Source organism: Delphinapterus leucas, chromosome 2, assembly GCF_059928025.1.
Source record: "Delphinapterus leucas isolate spDelLeu-1000000601 "Yukka" chromosome 2, BTC_Dleu_Yukka2, whole genome shotgun sequence".
Taxonomy (NCBI): domain Eukaryota; kingdom Metazoa; phylum Chordata; class Mammalia; order Artiodactyla; family Monodontidae; genus Delphinapterus; species Delphinapterus leucas.
The window spans coordinates 107,581,003-107,607,983 of NC_143130.1; the positions used below are offsets into that span (position 1 = coordinate 107,581,003).

General features: G+C 52.2%; 2 protein-coding genes across 22 annotated transcripts; both read right to left on the minus strand.

Annotated features, from left to right (window-relative positions):
- On the minus strand, positions 1-15,853 carry SLC22A17 (solute carrier family 22 member 17). 6 transcript variants are annotated; one of them, XM_089907458.1, is made up of 10 exons: positions 15,776-15,853; positions 12,383-12,892; positions 12,187-12,290; positions 9,905-10,059; positions 9,145-9,310; positions 8,803-8,948; positions 8,534-8,639; positions 8,156-8,373; positions 7,757-7,868; positions 1-7,622 (listed from the first exon to the last, which is right to left on the minus strand). In XM_089907458.1, the coding sequence occupies exons 2-10, from the start codon at positions 12,788-12,790 to the stop codon at positions 7,334-7,336; spliced, it is 1,704 nt and encodes a 567-aa protein (XP_089763584.1). In that variant the 5' UTR covers positions 12,791-12,892; positions 15,776-15,853; the 3' UTR covers positions 1-7,333. The 6 variants fall into 6 exon arrangements, with proteins under 6 accessions (XP_089763584.1, XP_089763583.1, XP_022409241.1 ...); XM_089907457.1 differs by having other exon boundaries at positions 8,102-8,373; XM_022553533.3 differs by lacking the exon at positions 15,776-15,853 and adding an exon at positions 13,094-13,403 and having other exon boundaries at positions 8,102-8,373; positions 12,383-12,889.
- On the minus strand, positions 13,316-26,257 carry EFS (embryonal Fyn-associated substrate). Of its 16 annotated transcripts, none has more exons than XM_089907447.1 (9): positions 26,097-26,129; positions 21,080-21,358; positions 20,681-20,821; positions 19,840-20,562; positions 19,370-19,459; positions 17,769-17,945; positions 17,154-17,278; positions 16,739-16,779; positions 13,316-13,474 (listed from the first exon to the last, which is right to left on the minus strand). In XM_089907447.1, the coding sequence occupies exons 1-8, from the start codon at positions 26,112-26,114 to the stop codon at positions 16,761-16,763; spliced, it is 1,572 nt and encodes a 523-aa protein (XP_089763573.1). In that variant the 5' UTR covers positions 26,115-26,129; the 3' UTR covers positions 13,316-13,474; positions 16,739-16,760. The 16 variants fall into 16 exon arrangements, with proteins under 16 accessions (XP_089763573.1, XP_089763582.1, XP_089763577.1 ...); XM_089907446.1 differs by lacking the exon at positions 13,316-13,474 and adding an exon at positions 15,808-15,896; XM_089907445.1 differs by lacking the exon at positions 13,316-13,474 and adding an exon at positions 15,836-15,924.
- Between the last annotated feature and the right edge of the window lie 724 nt (positions 26,258-26,981).

The window sequence follows — 26,981 nt, forward strand, 5'->3', positions numbered from 1 at the left end:
GGCTTTCTCTAGTTGTGGAGATCAGGGGCTACTCTTCGTTGTGGTGCGCGGGCTTCTCATTGCGGTGGCTTCTCTTGTTGCAGAGCACGGGGTCTAGGCATGCGGGCTTCAGTAGTTGCAGCGTGTGGGCTCTAGGGCGCGTGGGCTTCAGTAGTTGTGGCACGCAGGCTCAGTAGTTGTGGTGCACAGGCTTTGTTGCTGTGCGGCATGTGGGATATTCCCAGACCAGGGCTCAAACCTGTGACCCCTGCATTGGCAGGCAGATTCTTAACCACTACGCCCCCAGGGAAGTCCCTGTTGATTCCTATTCTTAATAGGAATTAGATTTCCTGCTTTACCTGGTCTCTTCATTTTTCCTGTATCATCCTCAGTGATTTTAGAGGAAGTAGCTTAGAAAGCAAGTTGCTTTCTTTGAGAAAGATTGGTTACTTTTCTGTCAGTCATTCTTAATAAGCTCTCTCTTAATCAAGGGACAGCAATGAGTCTGGTCTCATTTGGATTCTGTGGGAAGGAAGTGTCCTTGAGGAGGAGAGATTGGGGAAGCCTGTCTATAAGATTTCTCTGGAGTGAGTCTGAGTCAGAGATCCTTTGAGGGACCGTGGGTGATACAAAATGAATGAGGACAGCCCAGTGCTTTCTCAGAATTTGCCCAACCTGACACCAGCAACAGAAAAAAGCGGTGGCTGGGTTTTTTCAATAATGTAATAGCTTTCCTCACTTTTATATGGTTAGATGAATAGATTTGATTTCTCAAATCATCTAATTTAAAAATGTCAACCCAGCTAATGCCTCTTTCTCCTTTATGCCTATGGCAATCATTCATTCAACAAACAGACATTTACTGAGTCCTTACTAAGTGCTGGGCACTGTTCTAAGTGATAGAATTTGTTACAGAAAAAGGGGTCACTAAGTAAAGGAACTTTAATTTTATTTGCTGAAGAAAGCTTGCAATATTTCTGACTTGCATCCCACCAAAGAGCTCTATGGATTTTTTTAGATATAATTCACATACCATAAATTTGCCTTTTAAGTGATTTGCCTTAAAATTCAGTGATATTTAGTAGATATATTTATAGTAACCATATTATTTATACATATATATGTACATACCTATATAGTAACCATCACCACTACCTAATTTTAGAGCATTTTCATCATGGCAAACAGAAACCCTGTACCCATTAACAAGCATTCCCAATTTCCCCCCCCCCTCGCAGTCCCTAGCAACTACTAATTATACTTTCTATATCTATGGGTATGCCTTTTCTGGATATTTCATATAAATGAGATCGTACAATATGTGGCCTTTTCTGTCTGGCTTCTTTCATTTAGCATGTTTTCAAGATTCATCCACGTTGTAGCATTTATCAATACTTCATTCCTTTTTATGGCTGAATAATATTTCATTGTACAGTTGACCCTTGAACAACATGGGTTTGAACTGCATGGGCCCACTTAAACGTGGGGTGTTTTCAGTAAATACGTACTATAGTGCTACCTGGTCCATGGTTGGTTGAACCCATGGATGCAGAACTACGACATGGAGGGTAGACTGTAAAGTTTTTGAGGATTTTGAACTGCATAGAGGGTCGACGCTCCTAACCCCCAAGTTCAAGGATCAACTGTATAGATACACCACATTTTGTTTATCCAGTCATCAGTCGGTGGATATTTGGGATAGTCCCATTTTTTGACTATTAGGAATAGTGTGCTACAAACATCTGTGTACAAGTTTCTGTGTGACCATACCTTTTCATTTCTCTGGGGTATATCTTTTCATGTGCTTACTGGCCCTTTGTATATATTCTCTGAAGAAATGTCTAGCAGATCCTTTGCCCACTTCTTAACTGGGTTATTTGTCTTTATTGTTGAGTTGCAAGAGTTCTTGATATATTCTGAATACTAGACCTTTATCAGATATATATGATTTACAAATATATTTTCTCCCATTTTGTAGGTTTTCACTTTCATTTTATTTTTGGCTGAGTTGGGTCTTCGTTGCTGCACGCAGGCTTTCTCTAGTTGCAGCGAGCGGGCTTCTCATTGCGGTGGCTTCTCGTTGCGGAGCATGGGCTCTAGGCACACAGACTTCAGTAGTTGTGGCATGCGGGCTCAGTAGCTGTGGCTTGCGGGCTCTAGAGCGCAGGCTCAGTAGTTGTGGTGCACAGGCTTAGTTGCTCTGTGACCTGTGGGATATTCCCAGACCAGGGCTCGAACCTATGTCCCTGCATTGGCAGGAGGATTCTTAACCACTGCACCACCAGGGAAGTCCCGGTTTTCACTTTCTTGATAGTGTCCTTTGAAGCACAAAAGTTACGAAGGTTTACACCTATGTTTTTTCCTAAGACTTTTATAGTTTTAGCTCTTATATTTAAGTCCTTGATGCATTTTGAATTAATTTTGTGTATGGTGTGAGGTAGAAGCCCAGCTTCATTCTTTTGCATGCAAATAATGCATTTGTCCCAACCCCATTTGTTAAAAAGCCTATTCTTTCCCCATTGAATGGTCTTAACACCCTTGTTGAAATCAGTTGACTGTAAGTCCACAGGTTTATTTCTGGACTCTCGATTCTGTTCCATCAATCTATGTGTCCATCCTTATGCCAGTAGTACAGTTTTCATTACTGTAGTTTTGTAATAAGTTTTAAAAGTGGAAAGTGTGAGTCTTCCAATTTTGCTTTTTTCCCAAGATTGCTTAGCTATTCTGGGTCTTTGACATTTCCATATGAATTTTAGAATCAGCTTGTCAATTTCTGCAAAAAAGATGGCAAAGATTTTAACAGGGATTACACTGAATCTGTAGATCAGTTTATAGAAGATTGCATCTTAACAATATTAAATCTTCCAATCTATGAACACAGTATGTCTTTCCATTTATTTAGATCTTTAATTTCTTTAAACAACGTTTTGTAGTTTTCAGTGTACAGGTCTTGCACTTCTCTTATTAAATTTATTCCTAAGTATTTGAGGTTTTGCTATTTTAAATGGAATTCTTAATTTTATTTTCAGATTGTTCATTGCAGTTGTATAAAAATACAGCTGATTTTGGGAATTCCCTGGTGGTCCAGTGGTTAGGATTTGGTGTTTCACTGCCGGGGGCCTCGGTTCAATCCCTGCTCAGGGAACTAAAATCCTGCAAGCTGCGTGGTGCAGCCAAAAAACAATTGATTTTGTATATTGATCTTGTATCCTCCACATTCAATCACTAGTTAAGTAACCTTGCTGAACTTGTTTATTTAGTTCTTATAGCTTTTTGGTGGACTCTTTAGAATTCTCTGTATACAAGGTCATGTCACCTGCAAATATAGTTTTACATTGTCTTTTCCATTCTTGGTGCTTTTTACAGGCGTATCTCATTGTATTGGGTTTTGCTTTATTGCACTTGGTAGAGATTACATTTTTTACAAATTGAAGGTTGGTGGCAACCCTGCATTGAATAAGACTCTTGGTGCCAGTTTCCAACAGCATTTGCTCACTTCATGTCTCTGTGTCACGTTTCGGTAATTCCCACAATATTTCAAACCCTAAACCAACAAAAAGATTACGACTCACTGAAGGCCAAGATGATGTTTAGCATTTTGTAGCAATAAAGTATTTTTAAATTAAAGTATGTACATTGTCTTTTATAGATATAATGCTATTGCACACTTAATAGACTACAGTACAGTGTAAACATAACTTTTATATGCACTGGGAAACCAAAACATTTGTGTAACTTGCTTTGTTGCAGTGGTCTGGAACTGAGCCCTCAGTATCTCTGAGGTATGCCTGTATTTCATTTGCTTGCCTCATTTCCCTGGCTAGAACCTCCAGTACAATGTAGAATAGAAGTGATGAGTGCAGACATCTTTGTCTTGTTCCTGATCTTGGGGGTAAAGCTTTCAGACTTTCACTGATAAATAGGATGTTAGCTGTGGGTTTTCATAGCTGCCTTTTATTCCGTGGAAGTTTAAGGTAAACACTGCTCTTCTCCATGTATACCATGTTCTGTCGTGTCTCTAGGCTTTGCACTCTTTCTTCTTCCTTTCTGTTCCTGGCAAACTCAAGACTTAGCCTGTAGGGTCCAATCCAAATATCTGAGAATCTTTCCTTGACTGCCTCCAATAGAGTATATCCTGTCCTCCTTAGAGCTGCTACAGCACTTTTTATATTTTTCTGCATTTTCTATATAGGATTGTAATTATTTATCTCCCAGTGTTCTGAGCTCTTGCAGGCAAGGACCATGCCCCCCCCCAGACCTGAGGCAGCACAAGACAGTAGTGGATAATCAGTAAAAATCGGTTGCACGGTAGCCGGGCTAGGTTGACTGAATGAGGAATGGGAGTGGCTTTCATATCACTTCATGTAACTTTTTTTAGGTTAGAAATGTACCCCGTATATCCTTTTAATTTTCTCCTCAATAATCCATAATGGCTTTTACTTGTGAATCCAACTAAAACATTTCTAAGAACTGTTCATGCTTCGTCAGTACAACCTCTCCAAGGAAAGTAGTCATTTCCTTGTTTGCCCGTAAATGATCTCCAAGTTCCTGGGGTACCTTCTAAACTTAATATTACAGGATAAGTAATACTTTCTTTCATGGTGTTTAGAATTATTTTCTATCTGGTATGCGGTAAGAAGATTGCAGGCTCTCAGTTTTCAAGATCTGGCTACTCTAATTACCAGTCACCTCAAAAGTTACCTCTCCAAACCTCAGTCTCCCCATCTGTAAAAGCCTAAGAAATAATAACGATTTTTCATGGGGTTATTGATGACGATCCAGTGAGATCATGTGGTTGGTGAATTTTAGAGCAACTGACAAGATGCCAGTTGTAGCTACACACATTTGTCCTGTCCACCTAGACCAGGAATTGCTTGGGGATGAGGGACTGTATCTTCGTGCTTCCTTGATGCTTCTTGTATGCTATCATTCTCTTTGCCTTTACCTCTTTGGTTGAAGTCAGAGAGACTTGCTGTGTTTCACCTACCCTCCTACAGGAGTTGCTCTAGCTTCCTGAGTGTTTTTATTTTCTTTCCCTGGACCTTTTTCCAGCGGTATGCAGAGAATGGGTTCTTTGAAATGCCTCTTTGACACCATTCCTCACAGTGTGCTTTGGACAGTGTCATTAGCATATAAGTAACTCCTTGGCTTTACCTGGGCTCTTCCAAAAAGTACTTATCTACCATCCTGTTGGTTCTTACAGAAACTCTGGAGACAGCAATGAGTATAATCTCTCAATGAGTGTTATCATTGGCAACCCAAAGCTAAAAAGTCAACATTGGAGTCAGTTTGGACTACACAGACACTGTTCTACAGAATGTGTGATGCAGAAGGCCTGGGTTTAAGTCCTCACTCTGCCTCTTCATGGCAGTTCCTTCCATTTCTCTCATTTCCATTTCCTCAGTAGTTAGATAGGATAAAACTACTGATACCTATTACAGGGGGCTATGAAGATTAAATGAGAAGGGTTCTTATGATATCTCCAGTGATTATTATCGAGAGCCCAGAAGCATGGCTTAGTTTCTAGAGCTTTGGGCCTGGGGCATGGACTGGCAGAGGGGAAGGAGATAGGAACACCGGTGTTGCAGGGATCTGTGGGTAACAGGGCCCCCCTTCTCTGGAAGAGGCTGGCCTCAAGACATGCTTTTCTTAAGAATTCCTCTCTTCAGGACCTCCTCACCCTTTCCTACCTCCAGGCCTTTGCTCTCCCTATGTCCTTTGAATTGAGAGCTATGTACCTGTCTCCTGGGCCCTTGCCTAAGGTCTTTCTGCCTCTCTGAGTCTCACCTCTTTCAGGAGGCAGCCTTTTGATGCTCCAAACCACTGGTCTCTCTTCCTCCTCATTAATATTACCAGTGTTAGATGGATTTTAAGCTCCTTGAAGGATGGCCCACGCCCTAAACATCCAGGATGGAACTGGTCTGTAAACCAGGCACAGGAAACATTTGTTTAAAGAATTAACAAATACAACTTTTTAAACACCTATCGTGGGTCACGTGTTGGTGTTTCAAAGTTGCGTAAGACAAAGTTCCTGTCCTCAAGGGGCCTACCATCTAGTGGGATAATTTAAGAGGCACTTACAATGTACTCTCTTGTTTAATCCTCATAGCAACCCTAGAAGGAAGCTGGAGGTTAAGAGACTTGCCCAAAGCCAGGCCAGGGCTAGTCAAAGGCAGGCCCTGGCACCGAGGTGGAAGGCCTAGTCTCCTACAGCCCCCTCCCAGGGGGGCCTAGAGACTCACTCCTCACTTCCAAGGGTAGCACGGCAAAGATTGGAAGGAGTTGGGAAGCTGGCCACGGTGTGCATCCCTAGAGAGCTCCAGCTCCAGGATCCAGTTATATCCCAGCTGTCACTCGTTAACTTTGTAACCTTGGGCAAGTTACTGAGTCTCTGAGTGTCAGTTTCGTCATCTGTAAAAGAAGAAGAATACTGTCGTGGGCATCCATTGTGTTTACCTGCACAACTCCAGTCCTACTTCTGCCAGCAGCACTCAGGTACTGCTTTCCCCTCCCCAGTTGTCAGTAATAGGGGTGGGGTGGTGTGATACACAAGCTAGCCAGTCACTTGCTCTTTTGCCTTTTCTGGCTCCTGGCCTTTTACGACTAGTTCTGCTTTTCCTTCTACTCTGTGGGCTCCGCACCACAACCTGCCCCACCAGATCCCTTTAATAAATTGCCTTTGTGTTTAAGTTCATTAGAGTCAGTCAGTTATTATTGCTTGCAAAAACAAGAAACTTTAATTGATACAAACACCTACCTTGCAATGTTGTAAGGCTTAAATGATTAAACGAAGTTTGTAAAGTGCCTAGCCCAGTCCTAGCAGCATATCAAGCAGTGAGTAAGGGGTGGTGGTAGTTGTCTGTAAGTTAACATGGTGGGGGAGTGAGAAGAGGGGGCAGGTGCAGGGAGGGGGAGGGAGATTTTTACTGGTTTGGGTTCCACTGAGAGAAACCTTCCCCCAAGAGACAGTGAGAAGGACAACAGAAGGGAGGGAAGTCCAGGCTATGGTATGCTCATTTATTCAAAATGTCTTTATTGAAACAGAATGATAGAGCAAGAAAGAATGAGGTCTGGGAGGATGTCTTTGGGCATAGGATGGAGCCCAGACCTGATGGATACAGTGTGGAGCTCCCTCCCTGTCCCCTGACTCTTGCCAAGGAAGTGAGCACAAAGCAGCAAGGAGGAGATGGGGTTGAGGGCAGCCCTCTGAGCTCTCCATGGTGACTGGCGTGAGATGCCTCTGAGGCTTCAGGGCAGCCCTGCCTTCCTCATTCAGTCCTCCCGCTTTCCTTGCCAGGGCCTTGTGCCACCTTTCTGTATGGGCCAGCCTTCTGCCAGGGTGCTCGAAGGTCGCTCAGAGGGCAGGGTTGGGGGTGGCAAGCAGTGGAACGTGGTCACAGCGGTTAGGGGGCGGCTGCCGCAGCAGGGAAGGCCGGCGGCACAGCTCCCCATCCCGGAGCACCTCGGGCAGGAGCTTGCGTTTGGTCTCCGGCAGAAGCATGATGCTGAGGATGCAGAGGAGAGCACAGGCTGCCAGCACCACGTGCTGCAGGAAAGCTCCGTGGCCCATGTGGAGGCGCTGGGCTGGGCCACTCAGCCCGCCAAGTGCCCCCAGTGCCATGATCAGGCCCAGGCCTCGGCCCCTGGGAGAGACGGACAAGGCACTGAGCCTGTAGCTGTGGGCCTCACCCCAGCTCTTCTCCAGCAGCCTCCCCTTTTTCATCCCTCAGGCCCTGTCCTCAGCTGGAGACTCCCCTGGCAGCACCCCTGCTCTCACCGGACAGTGGTAGGGATGACTTCAGCAGCAAGGAGGGTGCTGAGGATGCCAGCAGCTTGGGAGGAGAAGAGGCCAAGGACGGAGAAGGTGGTGATGGCAGCCTCGTTCAGATCTGGAGGACCAAGAGATGGAGCGTGTGAACAGAGGTGGGGAGATCATGCTTGGCCTAGTCCCTGCCATCATCCCCTCTGATCCCTAGCCGGGTGGGTCTGGGCATTCACTCATCGGTTGAGAGAACAGACAGGACTGTGCGGCCAGGGGGAGAATTGTGGAAGATCTGGGCAGGGTCTGGTCTGGTTTTGGGAGGCCTGTGCCAGAAGCAGTGGCTGAGCCCGTCTGAGGCACCTCTGCTGGGGTTCCTTTGCTGAGCCCACACCGTGGGGAAGGGAGGATGCTCACAATCCCACAGGCCCAGCAGGACCAGGGACGCAATGCCAGTGAGGGTCATCGAGAGAAGCAGGATGCCCCGGCGGCCAAATCGGTCCACGGTGACCCCCAGGAAGACGCAGGCCAGGGCAGCTGTGCCGCTGGCCAGCAAGGAGCACAGGTAGAAGTCCGATGGGCTCCCTCCTCCTCCCACAGGCTGGTAGCAGTGACGAATGGCGTGGGCAATAAAGCTGTGAGACAGGGTGGGGAGGCGAAGAAAGGTGTCTGAATCTCCATCTGCAGGCTTTCACAGCTCTGGCTGGCCTCTGTAGGGGTCCTCAGGCTTTCCCCACCCGGCCAGCCCCCATCCCAGCTACTGGCCTGGCCCTTGGCTCAGACACCCAGGCTCACTTGGTGAATCCCAGGATAAGTAGATTTTTCCAGATGTTGCGGTAGTTGAGGAGGGAAGCGAAGGAAAAGGAGGATGTTGCAGGGAGAGGGCAGGTGTTCTCCAGGTCTTGGGAGAGAGAGAGGAGCTGTCTGTTAGAAGGAACAGCTGAGAACCCAGGGTCCTTCCACATGGGTGGTAGGGACCCTGGGAGAAGGTGGTACAGCTACAACAGAGGGCACCATCATGTGTGCACACTGAGGTATCACCTGTAGGGACCCCTGTCTCTTACCCTGCAGGGCCTCCTGGGCCTCCTCTCCCAGCATCTGCCCGTGGGGCCGGTTCCGCTCAGCCAGTATCCTCAGCACAGACTGGGCCTCCTCAATCTGTCGCTTCACTATCAGCCACCGCGCAGACTCCAGAAACAGACCAGGCCAGCTGGGGGTGGGGTGGGGGGTACACTGTGAGGCCTCCTGAATCCTGACCCAGGGACGGAAAACTCCCACCTCTGAGGGGCTGGGGCTGGAGCAGGCCTGGACAAGGGGCAATGGAGAAGAGGAGGGGTCTCCAGGCTAGAGCTAGGCTGGAGGTAGAGATGGGAACGGCCAGACAACAGGTGGAGGGTGATACTGACCCATAAAACAGGAAGAGGATGCAGGGAGCGGTGATCATTCGCTGCAGAAATCGCCAGTCCTTAGAGACAAGGGCCAGGCCCAGGAACAGGAAGTGCCCCCCTACCCCCACCAACTCCCCTGCCAGGGCCACCCGAAGCCTCTGGGTTGGGTCGCACAGCTCCAGGCCTGGAGATACAGCAGGGACAGGGAAGAGAGGCCAGGGAGGAAGGAGGCGAGGGAGAGAGGAGCAGAGAGGGAGGGAGGAGGACAGAGAGCAAGGTCAGCCCCTGAGTGGAGGCTGCAGCCATCGCCTCCCACAGGCCAACCGCTAAGGCAAAGAGTGGAGAGTTGTTCAATTCTCTCTCCTCCCCCACTCAAACCTGGGAGGGCTCGAGGGTCAGAGTCCCTGGTGGGTTTTCAGCATTCCCAAATTATGGGCCCTTTCACACCAGACCTCTTACTTGACTTTCACATTAACCCTTGTTCAAGGTCATACAGCACTCAGGATTTCATTTTTAAAATAAGGCTCATTCCCTGACAGCAGTTAAGTCCAGAGCAAGGAAAGCCTTAAAGATCATGGGAAGAGAGGGGTGTGGAGAGAAGGAAGACCCCTGGATCCTTCAAAGGCCTGGGCAGAAAGACAGCTGAGATTCCGGACAGCTGAAATCTGGGGCTGAAGAAGGGACTGAGGGGATCTTAGGGAGCAGTAGGAATGGCCTGGGGATACAGACAGGCAGGCATGAGTCCCTAGGGAAGGAGCTCTGGGGGGATGCCACTCACGCATCAGGTAGACACCAAGGTCAACGCCGGCAAGCAGAAAGCCCAGGAGGAATCGGAGTGCCATGACACCTGTGGAGGAGCCTGCAGCAGCCCCTCCCACTCCACAGGGGCCCACCAGTCCCAAGGTCAGCAACACAATCCCACGACGGCCAAACCTGGAAAGTAGGGAGAGCCTCTGATCACCCAGACTCCCTGGGGGAGGAGTTGCTGGGTGGGGCCCAGCTGCCCACTTCAAAGCTGGAGGTATGAGGATGAGGCCCTGGAGTGAGGCTAGAGAAGATGGGAGAGGATGGGGACCATGGTTGGCTACTGGGCACTGGGGCGAGGCTATGGTTCTGTGGGGGTAGGACCATTGACTCTTGGGATGGGGCTATTGGTCAGAGATGAGGGCATTTCTTCATGGAAGTGAGACCAACCATCAGAATGGATGGGATATTGCTTAGGGGACTTGGAACCATTGGTCCTTGGGCAGAGAGCTATTGGTCAGTGGGGATGGAGCTTGTCTTTCTCAGACTGGTCAGAGGAGATGGGGTCATTGATATATGGGGTTGGAGCTATTGATCTATGGAGGTAGGCCATTGGCCACTTGTCCATGGGGATAATATTGGTCAGTGAAAGTGGAGCTCTTGATCTTAGGGGACTGAGTAATTGATTTTGGGGGATGAGGCCATTTTTCCGTGGGGTTGGGGCATGGGTCTACTAATCCATAGGGGTGGTCAGTGGGGATGGGGCCACTGACCAGAAGATGGAGCCATTGATCCATGGGAATGGAGCTCTTAATCTATGGGATAGTACCATTGATCAGCAGGGATGATCACTAATCTTTGAAGGTTGGACCGTTGATCTTTGAGGATGGAGCTATTGATTCATGAGATAGGGATCTCAGTCCATGTGGATGCGACAGTTGGCCAGTAGGGATGAATCTATTAATCCACAGGAATAATCAGTAAGGATGGGGTCACAGACCAGAGGAGATGAGACAATTGGTCAATGATGATGGTCACTGACTATAAGTCAGTGAGGACAGGGCTACTGAGTTGGGCTATTGACTTTGGGGGATAAGACCACTGATCTATGGGGATATAGACTGGGGTCACTGGTCATTGGGAAGGGCGCACCGATAGCCTGAGGGTGAAGCTACTGACCCAATAGGGTGGAGCCATTTTTCCATGGGGCTAAGCTTATTGGCTAAGGTTACTGAATTTAGGAGACTGAATTATTGGTCTCTGAGGATGAGGTTATTATTCCACAGGAATGATGCTACTGGTCTGTGGGTATGAGGCCACTGATGCATAAGGAGGGGCTATTGACCTATGGGTTTAGGATCATTTGCCCACAGGGGTGTGTGACTATTGGGCAGTGAGGATAGGCATTGATTTTAGGGAACTGGATTATTCAATGTTGGGTTGCCTTTGATCCATGGGAGTTGAACTATAAATCCATTTGGATGAGACTGTAGACCAGTGGAGATGAGTTTAATAATCCACAGGGATGGTCAGTGGAGATGGAGTACCTGGTCAGTGGTGATGGTGTCGAGGATCAGAGGAGATGGGAGTTTTGACCCCTGGGAAGAGCTATTGGTTGGTGGGGATGGGTTGTTGATCTTTGAGATGAGGCCACTGATTCCTGGAAATGGGGCTTTTGATCTGAGAGGACCTGAGAGCACTGAAGATCCATGAGGATGGGGCTGCTAGTCTTGGGGGAGGGGTGCTATTGTGGTCACTGATCCATGGGGGTTGAACTATTGACCCCCATGAGGGTAGTCATTTGTTTATAGAGTTGAGCTATTGGTCAGTGTGAATGGAGCTGTTGATATTTAGAAATTAACATAATGAGCTTTAGGAATGAGGCCTTTGAGATGGAGTTAACAGTCCAGGTGGGTAGGGCTGTTAGCAAGGATGAGTCTATCAATCCATGATGATGGTGAGGGAGGTGCTTGGTGGTGATAGGGATGATAGAGGAGAAGTTAGGATTTTCGATCTGTGGATATAGGGGTTTTGGTCAGTAGGGATGGGGCTATTGTCTTTTGAGATGAGGCCACTGATCCATGGATCTAGGGATTAGCAAGGAAGGAAGAGCTATCCCCTGTGTGGAAGAGGTATGGAAGGAGTATCTCTTGATGGGGAGCGAAGCTGAGACAGGGGTGGGGCTGCATATCATTGAGCAGAAGAAGTCCAGAGAACACTGCAGAGTCCACCGAGTCCCCTTCAGCCTCTTGCCAAGGCAAGCTGCCTGGGCCAGCCTCCCTAGCACCCCCTCCTCTCTACTTGCCCAGCCCTCACCTGTCTGCCGGGTAGCCCAGGAACAGGTAGCCAGAGGCAAAGCCCAGGATGAAGAGGATCTGCTCCAGGATCACCTGCCAGCCCAGGTCGCACACCAGATCCCACTAGAGACGTGAGAGGGATGGAGTGGGTGTGAGGCCCCTCGCTGGTCGCCCTCGGCCCGCCCCCAAACCCGCGGCCCACCAGGCTGCCTCACCTGGCCGATGGCGTTGGTGGTGAGCACGGGGAGGCCGTTATAGTCCCAGTCCTTGAGGCAGTGGTTGAAGTCCGGCGGGGCGAAGCCGCTGCACGAGGGGTCCGTACTGGTGGCGATGCGGCTGGCGGCGCTGGCTGCTAGGGCGGCGCTGGCGACGCTGACGCCGCTGGCGTTGGGGGGCTGCTCCCAGCCAGAGGCGTTGGGGGCGAAGGCCCCGTAGTGGCAATGCAGCGGGGGCGCCAGCGTGAAGATGGGGTCCGAGGCCATGCCCAGCGCCACAAAGAGCACGGGCAGGCAGCAGAGGCCGAGCTGCAGCTGCTGGCCGCCGCCCAGCGCCCCCACCTGGGCGAGCAGCGCCTCGAAGCTGATGGGGCCGGGGGGCACGGCCAGCGACAGGCTGCTGCCCATCCCGTCGCCACCCGCGTCGCCCTCCCCATCCCGCTCGCGTTCGCGCTCCCGCTCACCCTGCAGCTGCTCCGTGGGCACCGCATCTCCGAGGGTCCCGACCTGCTGTGTGGGGGGGTGAGGTAAGGGGTGTGTGGGGTGATGGCAGGAGAAGGGTGAAGCGGAGAAAACCGCGGAGTAAGGGAAGAGGCCGGGACCAGCGGGAGGAAGGCGGGCGGCGGAGGAGGGGGCGCAGGAGGAAAAGGCCGGGCGCTTGGCGGGGGTGCTGGGAGATGATGGCGTAGCCCCCAGGGCGCGGGCACTTACTCCATTGGGGCTGGGGGTGCTGTCGATTTTGCTGCCGCCCCCGCCATTGGGCTCGGGGGTGCCGGTGGCCACCCGGGGAGCCAGCTTGCCGACCGCAGGGGCCCTGGCGGCCCGCACCGAAAGGATGCACTGCCCTCTGGCCCAGTGGCGCGCCCGGTGCCCGGACACAGAAGCCGGAGAGACCCTGCTCTGCAGCTCTGCAGCCGCGGGCGCCTCCTTCGTCTCTGCGATCTCTGCGCTGCTTTCCCCTCCCCTTCCTCCAGACTCTCCTCCCCTTCCCACGTCAGCAGAACCTTCGGTCCAGACTCTTCGTCAGAGAGAGGAAGGGGGGCCAGGGCCCAGCGGAGGGAGAGGATGGGGCTCTGTCTCCGTTCCCTGGGTCTGCGGACCATTGCGGTATAAAGGGGGGGAAAAAAAAAAGACCCTGAAGGATAGTAGATCCCAGGCAGATGCCAGCAATTCCTCCTTTGCTTCCAGTTCTTCCTTCTACCCATCCATCCACCTACCCACCCATCCATCCATCCATCCACTCATTCATCAGTAAAATTTATTAAGTGTCTGCTATGTTCTGGCCTTGTGCTGGGCTTTGGGGATAACAGGATGGACAAGACCGACCTTGGAGTAGCTTACTGAGACAGACGGCTATACTGGAAATGATGATACGGGGCACGCATATGGTGGACTGGGCTGGGCACTGTGCTCAGCCTTGGCCTTAGTCCTCTACAAGACCACTTGTCTGGTTTCACCACCCCCTCCCTGGCTGAGTCTCCATCCTTTCTCAACAGCATTTGGCATGTTGGCCACCCCTTCCTCTAACCACTTTTTTCCTTGGCTGCTAAGTCCCACACTCTCCTGGTTTTCTTTCTCCTGCTCCTCTTTTCTCTACTGCAGGCTTCTCCTCCTCCTCCTTGCCATCATTCAGTGTCTGTGATCTTCAGAGGCTTGGTTCTAGGTCCTTCTCTCATCTCACACTGTTCTTTCCACCTCGGGAATCTCACCTGTGCCCACGGCTTCGATCACCCCCAGTATAAACAATCCGAGCCAATACAAACTTGATCCCCAGATCTACATTTCCAGTTCCCACCTCTCTTCTGAGCCCCAGACCCATGAAGCCACCTCTTATTTGACTTCTTACCTTGGATGACTCACAGGAATCTCAAACTCAATACATCCAAGACCAAACTCATGTTTCCCCCCAACCCCCCACCACCCTGGTTGTCTTCTAGTGCTTCTTTCCTCACTGAATGGCACCCTCATCATCCAATTGTGGCCAGATGCTCAGTTGACAGCCCTTGGAGCGCCCTCTTCCTTACCCCCATGTCAGATCCTTTACAAAATCCTGTCCGTTTTACTTCCTATATAGTTCTCAGATATTCTGCTTCTCTCCAACTCTACCACCACTAGTCAAGCTACCTGTTGTACAGACTGCTTTAGCCTCAATTCTTAACCAGTGTTCTGCATCTGCTTTGTTTCCATCCCTTTTCCCCATCTGTTGTTCATAGTGCAGACAGAGTGATCTTTTCAAAATGCAGATCTGGGACTTCCCTGGTGGCACAGTGGTTAAGAATCTGCCACCCAGTGCAGGGGACATGGGTTCGATCCCTGGTCCGGGAAGATCCCACATGCCGGAGCAACTAAGCCCGTGTGCCACAACTACTGAGCCTGTGCTCTAGAGCCCGTGAGCCACAACTACTGAGCCCCCGTGCCACAACTACTGAAGCCTGTGCGCCTAGAGCCCGTGCTCCGCAACAAGAGAAGCCACTGCAAGAAGCCTGCGCACCACAAAGAAGAGTACCCCCCCCTTGCTGCAAATAGAGAAAGCCTGCGCGCAGCAACGAAGACCCCACGTAGCCAAAAAAAAAAGTGTATCTGTTCTTGTCCCTTTCCTACTTAACAGCCTTCAATGTCTTCTCACTGTCAAGGTAAATACTAATTTTCTAGATATGTCAAACGTGACCCTGTGCTCTCTGCAGCTCCACCTCACATCTCTCCCCAAACTCTCTGCGCTCCAGTCACACTGACGTTCTTTCAGGTTTTCCAGTGCCACGGGTGCCTTGCATTAAGCTGGTCTTTACACCTAGAAGGCTTCTCCTCCCCCTACTCAGAGTGTGATTTACAGACTACCAGCAGCTGTGTAACCTGGGAGCTTGTTAGAAATGCAGAATCGCAGCCCTTTGAGTCATAATCTGCATTTTAACCAGATCCCTAGGTGTATGTACATTAAAGTTTGAGATACACTCCTCTAAGAAACTTGATATCTAATAGGTACTTTATTCTCTAATTCCAGGGAAGGGCTGAAAAGGCATGTCCTATGAGTCTCAGCCGGGAAATCCATTCCCTCTTGTCTCCACTGAACCACACTTATAATTTGCCTCCTCTGTTCAGAAATTTTCTAAATATGGGAAACTATTCTAATGCAATAAGCAGCCTCACACCACTTTCCCTCCCCCAACTCATTTGAGCATCTCTTCGGGATTTACTTTTGGTGCTGTCACAGCCAACATTCCTTGGGGGTTTGTGTCCTTGTGTCTGTCCTGGAATTATAATCCCTTTAACTTTCTGTGGTGCTGGGCTGTTTACATGCATTGTCTTGTTAGGGCCTCACAATAAGCCTGCGAGACCATTATGTTCATCCTCATATTAAAGATGAAACCAGGACTTGGAGGGACTGACGGGATTTACCTGCAGACATATAGGTACATGGAAACTTGCACAGAGACCTCTGACTCTAATTCCAGGCTGATCTCTTGAAATTCTTTCTGGAAGGTGATGGAGGATGGCCCCTGTTACAAGTCTTCAACACCTGGGGTAAATTTTGGTGGCCTCAGAATCTGAAAACGAGTTTCCTTTTGAGAGTGAAATAAGAACAAAGAACCCAAAATGGAGGAGGCAAACGCATGGGGAAAGGGGCCAAGGGACTAAGAGTGTGATTGAATTTTGGGGTGCCTCCAACCCAGTCACTGTGCCAGAGTAGCATCTTGGGAAAGCAGAACTGAAGCAATGGATCTGTGGCTTGGACTACTTCCCTTGTGGTAAATGTCTGGAGTGATCCCCTATCTAAGCCATGGCCCATTAATTTCACCAAAGCCCCGTGGACTATGAACTTCCAACGCATTAAATTCACTGGCCCCTCAGCTCCTCTAAAAGATGGTGTGTCCAGAAGGACAGTCAGGAAGCCTCCTGGAAAGGAGAGTTTAAGGGGCTAGACCTTCTTGAGTTAACTGAAGGGAGAGGGCGCCCAGGCCAGCAGCACGACAGCTGGGGTGACCTCTCCAGCATGGCACCATGAAGGCTCTCTTGTGGCCACCCTCTCCACATGTGCACCTCTCTAATGACATCACTTGACATTGGTCTTGGAGGTCTTGGAGGAGAGGCCTTGGTCACAAATCAGGGCCTGCCTTCCTGGTATGCCGCGTCGCAGACTCTTCTTGGTTCTCTCATCCTCCGAGTCTCAGCACAGATACCACCTCACCTCCCCAACAATTCTGTCTAAAGTCTCCAGTGGCCTCTCTCCTCATCTAGGTGGTCTGGCATATCACCCTGTTTATTTCCATTACCAGCAACTGTCAACTTTGTGGCAGGTTTCTTTCTTTACTTACTTCTTTTAGCTGACTCGTTTATATCCAGCCCACCCCCATGATGTACCTTCAGAACAGCGCCTGGCACATCACATGGGAGCGGAGAACCTGCCAGATGAATAGTTGTTGAAGAAGCAGCAAAATTTTCCTCCAAACCCTAAAGGCAGCCTGCCCACAGCGTGCGTCTCATCGTCTTGGCCAAGGGTGCCAGGCCCGCTCCCCAGGCTCCCAAGAAGCAGAGTCAGGGAACCAGACAGCCTGGTTTATTGAGATGCACCAGCGCCCAAGGCCCAGCTCTCCTGCCTCCTGTGGGGAGGAGCCCTCTGGCCTCTCCCAGGCCTTCCCATTCTGGGTGGCCAACGTCCTGCCCTCTCTCTCAGCCAACAGCGAGGCACTGATGTTCTAGGGCCAAGACACAGGACAGGAGGGGCTCCGGGTGGCCGCTTCCCCCAGAATCTGAAAACGACTCAGCTTTCAGCCACCTGAACCTCCGTGGGGCCGAAATCCCAGAGGCGGGCGGCCACGCAGTGCCCAAGAACCTCTGCGTCAGGCTGAGGAAGGAAGAAGGTCCAGTTCCTCCTTGCCCTGGAGGGCCTGGCGCCTGCCCCTGACAAAGCAGGGAATAATATTAAATATAAATAACTTATACAAAATGGCTCGTACAAAAAGCTGCGGGGTAGGGAAGGAGGTGCCTCCGTGAGAGGCTGAGATGACTGGAAGAGGTGGGGAGGGGGAGAGATGCCTCCACCTCTCCTAGTCCCTAAAACAGAGCCCTCCAGCTGCCCAAGGCCTTGAGGGGGCTCTGGCAGGCAGGCGAGGGCAGAGCAGGGCCAAGGGGCTCAGCGGGCCAGGCTGGTGAGCAGGGTGGTAAATTGCAGGGCCCGCCCTGCCAGCTCCGCCACACACTGCACCATCTCTTGGGCCGCAGGGCCGGATGGGTAGCCCAGGGCGGCCCCCTTGACGGCCAGCACCGTGGCCCGCAATGCCTGGCCCAGCGCTGTGCCTGCAGCTCCGACCTGTGCTCGCAGAGGGGTGGAGGCTGCCAGGCGGCCCAGGGTGTCCCCAACGAACACCAGGCGGTGAGCAGCCACCAGCACCTGCTTGCCGTGGGGCACGAAGAGGCGTGGGGGCTGGTTGGCCCGGGTGCTGGACATCAGGGCCGCCACGGCTGCCTGCAGTGTTGAGTAGTGGCCCTGGCACTGCCCGGCGTAGAAGTGCAGGAGCTGTAGATCTCCGGCGGGAAGAACCAGTGGCTCCCCTGGGGACGGGGCCTCCTGCGGGCGAGAAGAGTGGTCAGTGGGATTGCTCTCACTACTGCCGCTTTTGTTTTCATTCCCTTTCTCCTTCCCTCCCTTTGTTCCTCATTCCTTCCTTTCTCCCTGAGCTCAATTCCTTTAGATCATACCTCTGCCCATCAGACAATTTAGATTCTCATAGCGAGTGGCAGGAAGGTACCCAGAATTGATGTCAGATAAATCTGGATACAAACAACCTCAAAAACAAGTCTCTGAGCTTCATTGTTTCCTTGTCTCTAAAATGGGGAGCCTAGGACTGCACTGTCCAGTGTAAACGTAAGGCGAACCACCCATGTAATTTCAAATTTTCTAGTAGCCACATTAAGAAAAGTCCAAAGAAATTGGTACATATTTTCTAACTCCATATATTAAAAATGTTGTAATTTCAACACTGTAATCAATACGAAAATTATTGAGATTGTTTTTCATACTAAGTCTGCAAAATCTGGTGTGCACTTTTCATTTACAGTACATTTCAGTTTGGACCGGTCACATTTGGAGGGATCGGTAGCCACATGTGGCTGGTGGCTACCAGACTGGAGAGTGCAGCTCTCGTCTCTGCCTCCTAAGGCTGCAGTGAAGATTAGCTGATACGATGCACAGAAAGGGCTGAGAACAGAGCATTGCACACTGTGAGCACTAGGTGAGTCCTAACTATGGCTGCGATCAGTGCTGACGCACGCGATGTGCTGAGCACAGGGTGTGGCACTTGGTACAAACCTGACAAATGGTAGCTATTGTGATTGGGACCATTCTAGATCAGGTCGAGGAGACCATCTCACTTTCCCGAGGCCCAGAGAGATTAACTGGCGGCTTCAGAGCCCCCGGCTTCTTAGTGGTGGAGCTGGGATTAGGAACCAGGTCTCTTAGGAACCCAGGAATTCACAGTTGGAAGGGGCCTCAGAAGTCACCCGGCCCAGCAACTCTTCTGCTCCCCTGACTGCTCGCTTTTCTGACTCTTCTCCAACACATTCTTTCCGAATCCCTGATATCCTTTTTTTTTTTTTTTTTTTGTGGTACGCGGGCCTCTCACTGTTGTGGCCTCTCCCGTCGCGGAGCACAGGCTCCGGACACGCAGGCTCAGCGGCCATGGCTCACGGGCCCAGCCGCTCCGCGGCATGTGGGATCCTCCCGGACCGGGGCACGAACCTGTGTCCCCTGCATCGGCAGGCGGACTCTCAACCACTGCGCCACCAGGGAAGCCCCCTGATATCCTTTTCTAAGTTCCAGCTCCTTCCTGAATTCTAACTCCTCTCTACTCTAACTGTCCCGTTTCACTGAACTCTTACCCCCATCCTAAATCGATTTCCCTAGATGCTCGAGTTGAGAACAGCCCTTCCTCCAAGTTCCTGCTCCTCCCCGCCCCTAGTGCCCCTTCTCTAGCACCACCCCCATGGGGTTACCTGCTGCTCTGGTGGCCCCCTCTCCAGCAGTTCAGGATCCCCTGGGGAGGCCTTATCCCGGGGCCTGGCTCCCTGAGCTTTATCCATGCCCTGCAGTGGGGGAGAGGGTCTCAGTGCAGGGGTGGGGGAGCAGGCTGGGGTCTAGCCTCCGTGGTCTTCCTGCACCTCCCCACTCCCACGTCCTCCCGAAGGTCTCTCCTGCCATCAGATCTGCAACCCCTTGACTCTAGGTCCGCGAGAGCTCTGGTGGCAGGCCAGAGGTCTCAGAGACCCCAGGCTGGGTTTAGGGGGAGGAATGTGGCACTGATACAAGTGATGTGGCCAAGTACTGGGGCCCAGGCCATAGGGTACAGGGCCATGGATGCGGAAGAAGGGAAGGGAGGAAGCGGGGGTCTGCATCTGGGGCCTTAGCCCTCCTTGCTGGCTCTCCTGGAGCCATTTCTGGTGGGGCTGGCTGGAGGCGAGCTCACCTTCAGGTGGACGTAGTCATACTCCTCGGCCATCGGGATGCCCTCATACTCATTGTGGTGTCCTTCTTGATGGCCCTCCACCTCCCCGATCTCTGGATCCCCCTCGACCTTGGGGCCCCCGTAGCGCGGCAGGCGGGGTGGGGGTGGGGGCAGAGGCCGGTCCTGGATGCTGCCCTTCCGGCCTGGAGCAGGAGAGGGAGCCGGGGAAGGGCTGGGGGCCTCCGGGACAGGCAGGGCCGGCAGAGGGCGGCGGGACAGGCTCTCAGCTGAGGGCAAGCGGGGCCTGTGTGCGGGTGGGGGGCTTCTGGCCAGAAGCAGGGCCAGGGCGTCCAGGTCATTGGAAGCCGAGGCTGCCAGGGGCTCTGGAGAAGGGGATGTCTCCGGCCCCAGCAGGGGGACGTCGTAGATGCCCTCGTCAGTGCCCCCGCTTTCCCCGTCTGCCAGCAGTTCCTCCGGTGCTTCATACAGATTGAGCAGGGCGGATGCTCGTTTCAGGTTGGAGGGGGCAGCGTAGAGGGGGGGCCCTGGCTCTCGGCCCCCCTCCCAGTCCAGATCTGGCTCCAGGTCTGACTGTGGCTTCGGGGCCAGAGGCACGTCATAGGGAGCTTCATCTTCTCCAAGGGACTGGGGGACAACCCAGGCCAGAGGGCGGGAGAAGGAGGCCGGGGAGTCATAGGGGCCATTGGAGGGAACTCGGAGGGCAGTGGGGGGTACGTCATAGACCTGGAGAGGAAGCAGTTGGTTACTCTTAGTCTCAGCAGTGGGCCCCCACTCTGCTAACCCCTACCCCCGAGAGCCGTCTGTTCCCTGCCCAACATACACACAAACCTCTAGCCCTCACCTCCAGGGCATCTCCAGGGGCAGCCTGTTGGGTCCCACTGCCTCTGGGGACCTTGTAGATGGGATCAGGGGAGGGCGGACAGGGTGCAGCCAGAGGTCCCGAGGTAGGACAGGGCCGAGCTGGGGGTGGCACCACATACACCTGGGGGATCAACACAGGCGGGTGGGTCAGGTGGTGTGGGGACCAGGGGATCAGATAATGTGTGCCCGGGAGGAGCTTAGACATCTTCCAACCCCCTCCCTGTACCAGTGGGGAAAGAGCCCAGAAAGGGTTGGCCACCACAATTAGTACAGCAGAGTCGGTGCAGAGCTGCCGTCTCAGGGCTCTCCCTCCTCCACGTGCAGGCACCGGCAGATGGGAATGTCCTGGCTTGGGGTTTTGGGGGGCTCCAGCTCTCACCTCCTGGTCCTCATTGCTGTGCTCTGGGGCTGGATGTGGTGAGCCAGGCTGGGCTGGCGGCACCTGGGAGAGGCCAGGCTTGGGTGCCGGGCCATTGGGAAGGAGCTTCACTCTGTTGGCAGGCACAATGCCCTGCTGGCCGTGCAGGGAGCAGAGGCACCAGCCGTCCAGCCCACCAGCGCCTTCCCTCTGCAGCACCCGTAGAACGTCCCCTCGGCGGAAGGACAGTTCCTGGGGGGACTCGGCGGTGTTGTCGTACAGTGCCCGGGCCAGCTGGGCCTGATGGGTGAGGTGGGAGTAGGGAGAGGGCTCTTCACACACATATCAGGTCATGTCACCCCCTGCTCAAAACATAGAGCTCCCCACTTCCCTCAAGCTAAAAATCTGACCTCCTGACTCAGCCCTGCCTGTCTCCAGCTTCATCCCTTGCATTCTCCCTCTCTATTCCTTGATCTAGACAAGCTCTTTCCCACCTCAGGGCCTTTGCAGTCCCTTTACCTGTCCCCTGACTATTCATTTGACTGGCCATTTTTCATCCTTCAGTTCTTCTTAAATGTCTTCTTCTCACTCTTCTCCCCACCCCATTCTGTGTCTGTCTCCACCCATTGTTTCCTTCACAGTACTTTATACTATTTGTCTATTTACTTTAAAAAATCAATTTCTTCCCTTGTACCGTCAGCCCTGTGAGAAAAGGGATTTCTATATTCCTAGCCTCTGCAATAGGCCTAACCTGGAATCAGTCCTCCAGGAACATATGTTGGATGAATTACATGAGGAAGTCCTGAAAAGGTCTCCCATAGGATCTCCTTTACCTTCCCTGTTTCCCAGTCAGCATCCCCTACAAGCAGGTTAGATGAAGCAGCTGCAGAGACCCCGTATTCCGAGAAGGGGTGGGAGAAGCCCAGCCCAGACACAGCCTCGACATAATAAGGAAGAAAACAGAAACCAAAGCAATTGTTTTGTTCTCAGTCTGAGCAAGTAAGGCTCTACCAGCAGAAGCTGAGGTTATCATGGAGAAAAGTGTATATGCTAGTGTGTGTTTGTGTGTGTGTGTATGCAAGGGGGCCGGTGGACCAACCAAGAGCAAACATTTATCAGCCTGTTTCCAGTCCTGTCTGGTGGGGACATCTAAGCTTTTTCCTTTGAGAGCTACAGGCTCAGGTAAGCCACAGACATCAAGTGCAAATTATATAGCCAGACACTGAGCGAGTGTTTGCACTAATCACCTCATCTCATTTAATCCTCACAACAACCTGATGAGGGAGGAGCCATCATTATCCCCACTTGGAAAGGAAATTGGAACAGAGAGGTTGGTACTTTGCCCAACGACATACAGCTGGTGCAGCATGATTTGAACTCCAGGCTGTGGGATTCCAGAGCCTCTCACTCACTCCTCTCTGCTGCCTCTTCACAACCATAAGCATAAGGATCTACTTTTTGGGAGTTCCCTGGTGGCCTAGTGGTTAGGATTCCAGGCTTTCACTGCCGTGGCCCAGGTTCAATCCCTGGTCACAGAACTGAGATCCCACAAGCCGTGCAGCGCACCACCACCCCCCCCCCGCAAAAAAGGATCCACTTTTTTCTTCTTATATAAGTAACAGTAGTTAAGTCAAGAGGGCCCATGACATATATCCAGACAAAACTATAATTCAGAAAGAAACACACACCCCTACGTTCACAGCAGCACTATTCACGACAGCCAAGACATGGAAACAACATAAATGTCCGTTGACAGATGAATAGATAAAGAAGATGTGGTACATATATACAATGGAATATGACTCACCCATAAAAAAGAATGAAATAATGCCATTTACACCAACATGGATGCAACTAGAGATTATCATACTAAGTGAAGTAAGTCAGAAAGAGAAAGACAAACGCCATATGATATCACTTATATGTGGAATCTAAAGTATGGCACAAATGAACCTATCTATGAAACAGAAACAGAATCATGGACATAGAGAACATACTGGTGGTTGCCAAGGGGGAGGGGACTGGGGGAGGGATGGAGTGGGAGGTTGGGGTTAGCAGATGTGAGCTATTATATATAGAAGGGATAAACAACAGGGTCCTACGGTATAGCACAGAGAACTATATTCAGTATCCTATGATAAACCATAGTGGAAAAGAATATAAAAAAGGATGTACATATATATGTATAACTGAATCACTCTGCCGTACAGCAGTAACACAACATTGTAAATCAACTATACTTCAATTAAAAAAAAAAAAAAAGGGACTTCCCTGGTGGCGCAGTAGTTAAGAATCCACCTGCTAATGCAGGGGGCACGGGTGTGAGCCCTGGTCCACGAAGATCCCACATGACGCGGAGCAACTAAGCCCGTGGGCCACAACTACTGCGTGCAACTACTGAAGCCCACACGCCTAGAGCCCACGCTCCGCAACAAGAGAAGCCACTGTAATAAGAAGCCCGCTTACCACAACCAAAAGTAGTCCCTGCTCGCCGCAACCAGAGAAAGCCTGTGCGCAGCAACGAAGACCCAAGACGGCCAAAAATAAAACAGAATTAAATAGGGCTTCCCTGGTGGCACAGTGGTTGAGAGTCCGCCTGCCGATGCAGGGGACACGGGTTCGTGCCCCGGTCCGGGAAGATCCCACATGCCGCGGAGCGGCTGGGCCCGTGAGCCATGGCCGCTGAGCCTGCGCGTCCGGAGCCTGTGCTCCGCAACGGGAGAGGCCACAGCAGTGAGAGGACCGCGTACCGCAAAAAAAACAAAACAAAACAGAATTAAATAATAAAAATTAAAAAATAAAATAAAAAGATAACAACAAAAAGACCTAAAAAACAAAACAAAAAGAGGACCCATGGCTCAAACATGACTCAAGTTCATAGGAAGTCTTTATGATGCCCAAGTTCCCTTTGCTAGTCTCTCTTCACTGGGCTCTGGTTCCACCAAGTTATTTGGTAGAATCAAGCTTAAGCCACTCACAATGTCAAAATATATTCCACTTCAGTTATGTTTCCTAAGTGACCCGAGCCTGCTGGCAGGACCCCAGGCAGTGGTAGAAAGCAGGTAGTTAGGCATTACTGAACAGGTAATCCACGTGGGCTGGCTAACTCAGTGAAACATCTCAAGCTCCAGATCTCTGGCAGGCTGCAATTGGCCACCAGGCCCTGGGGGAAGGGTGTCTGGCTCAGCCAGCATGAGTGCATGTTCCCCGTGGCCGGTGTTTCCCTCAGGTGGAGAGGTTGTCCAGCCCTTTATGGCTGGGTGATTTTAACAATAAGCTGACTTCTCTTGCCTGATTCCAAATGATCAAACCCTCTTCTGATTATATTTTGGCTTCTAAAGGATGTTGTCCCACAGTAAGCCAATACGCTAGCCAGATGACACAAATTCCTGGTTAGCCTGGCCTTTTTCTTTCTAACTGTAAATTAGAAATTGGCGTTTTGGATCTAGCCAGGGGGTTAAAATCACGGTTTCTGAGGCAGACAGACCTGAGTTTGAGTCCTGGCCCTGCCACTTTCGAGCTGGGTGACTTTGGGCAGTTTGTTTAACCTCTCCAAGCTTCAGTTCCCTCCTTTATAGAATTCCATATCCATAGCTGAATATCCACTTTCAGATAATAACAGTACTAGCCTCACAGGGCTGTTGTGAGGAGTGGGCGAGATAATGCATCAAAGAGCCAGGACAAACCCAGACAAAGCTCAGGGCCAGCTTAGGGCCAGTAAATACTCAATAAATATTAGCTGTTATTAGGATCCTGTGAGTTTCATAAGCATAAATACCAACACCCCTCGCTCCCCCAGGCAAAAGAAAGATCTACCTCCTGGGACTACAAAGTTGACCAGCTGACCAGTTGGCTCCTGAGAAGGCATCTTTATGTCAGAGTACCCCACTAGGTTCAGGACCTCCCCCTCTTCTGGCTCCGAACTAGGGTCTGCTCACCATCATACAGATTGAGGAGCTAAGAGGAGTTTGGTCTGAGAAGGAATGAAAATCTAACTCATCCTCGGGGGGGTGTGGGAGGATGTCAGAAGCCATGCTTCTCTTCCCAGCCTCACAATCCTCCTTCGCAGGATGCCCCTTCAGAAGGGGCCAGAAAGCAGGTGGCAGCCTCGCTTTCCCTGGGAATCCTAAGGCCTAGGGAAGGGTGGAAAGGGGACAGAGTTGCTTGGATTCAGACTACAGGCAGTAGAGGACAGAAAGCAGGGGCGGGGCTGTGAAGAGTTCCTCCCTGTGTCAGGTTTGAATTCTGTCCAATGGGACCAAACCTCTGGGCCTTGCAATTGCGGGAACCCAGGCCAGAGTCCCCGATAGACTGATTGATGATGGGTGTGGCCACCCCAGCTCTACCCCCTCCTCAGGGGCCCAGCTGACTTGTGAGGGAGTGGCTGTCTTAAAGGGGGGTGGCCGTGGGCTACACACTCACTGGGAGGCCTCCTCCCACTGGCCCATCACGCCAGCTGTCTCCTCCCTTTGTCCCCAGTCCTAGGAAAGTGGCCAGAGGCTGGCTGACATCACCTCCCCTCCTCCCTCTATTTTCTCTTGCTCCCTGCCCGATCTCCCTCTTTTACTTTATTTCCCACCTTTCTGCCATCCCTCCCCTAGAGAAGGGCCCCCTTGGGCCCTTTGCCCTCTCCTATTTCCCTGAAGCCACCTCCGTTCTTTCAGCCCCCTCCCAACCTTTTACTAGCCTCCCAGTCACAAGCCCCTGCCAACATCCAGTGGCCATCTGTTCCCGCCCATAAAGGAGCAGATAGGACTCAGGCTTGCCCCCTCCCCTCCTTCCAGGAGCAGCCTCTGGAAAGAAAAAGGGGAGAATGGGGAGCGGGAGGAGAGAAGGGGGAGGCCAGATCCAGTAGGAGCTAGGGATGAGGAGTGAGAGGGGGAAAGGGAAACAAAAGTGCCAGAAGGGGGACACAGTCTCCCAAAGAAGCAAGGGACCAAGGAGCGAGACAAAGAGAAGGCAGAAATAAAAGTGACAGCAGTGCAGGACAGGCTGTGGACGTCTCTGCCCGGCAGCCTCCTCTCTCTGGTGGACTCACCGACGTGGCTATGGCCATGGCCTTGGCCTTCCGCGCGGCCAGCTCCAGGCCAGGCTCGGTTTCGCTGACTTCAGCAGCGGCTGCCCCGCACCATGGAGGCGGCCCCCTGCTGCGGCGCCTGAGTCGTGGCCTCCGCAGAGGTTGGAGGAGGAGAAAGAAAACCCACGAAACTCCCCAGATGGGAGGCAGCTTGGCCGGGCAGGAGGAGGAGCGGGGCGGGCCGGGGCGTCGCTGCGGGACCTCATCCAAGGGCGCGCGCTCTGCCCCGTCCCCGCGGCCTCCCGGGGGCTGCCGGGTGGACCAGGCCCCCGGAGCTGCCTGTCCTAGGCCGAGGGGGCACCCCGGATCCGCACGGGCCCAAAGCTCCCTTCCAGTGCCAGGGCGGGCGAGGAGGCGGGAGCTGGGGCTGCGCTCGACGCCTCTCCGGGCCGATCAGGACGGCCCCGAGGGCAGGGAGAAGCCGCCGGGGCGGTCGGGCTGGACGAGCGAGTTTAGGGGCCAAGCCTCCCCACCCGGCTGCCGCGCCGGAGAGCGGTGCTCCCGAGGCTGAGGGGCGTCGGGGGCTCTGCGGTAGCCCCGCTGCGAGGGAGGGGTGGGGGGGCAGTGAAAACTGAGACGTTCGTCCCTCTTCAAACTCGCCCGACTTGGCGAACCGAGGCCAGGCTGGCGCCGAATGTCTCGGAGAGCGCGGCGGCTGGGCTGGGCGGCCCGAGTGGTTGCCTTCTGCCCAGACTCTCGCAGCCCCGGCGAGGAAGCGAGTTCCCAAACACGCACACTAGCTCGCAGCGCGCCTGGGGGTCTGGGGGCGCCGCGACGACGCCTCGCTACCCGCACGCGGGCCCGGCTCGAAGGGGCGGGACGGCGTTCCCCACACACCCCCCTCCA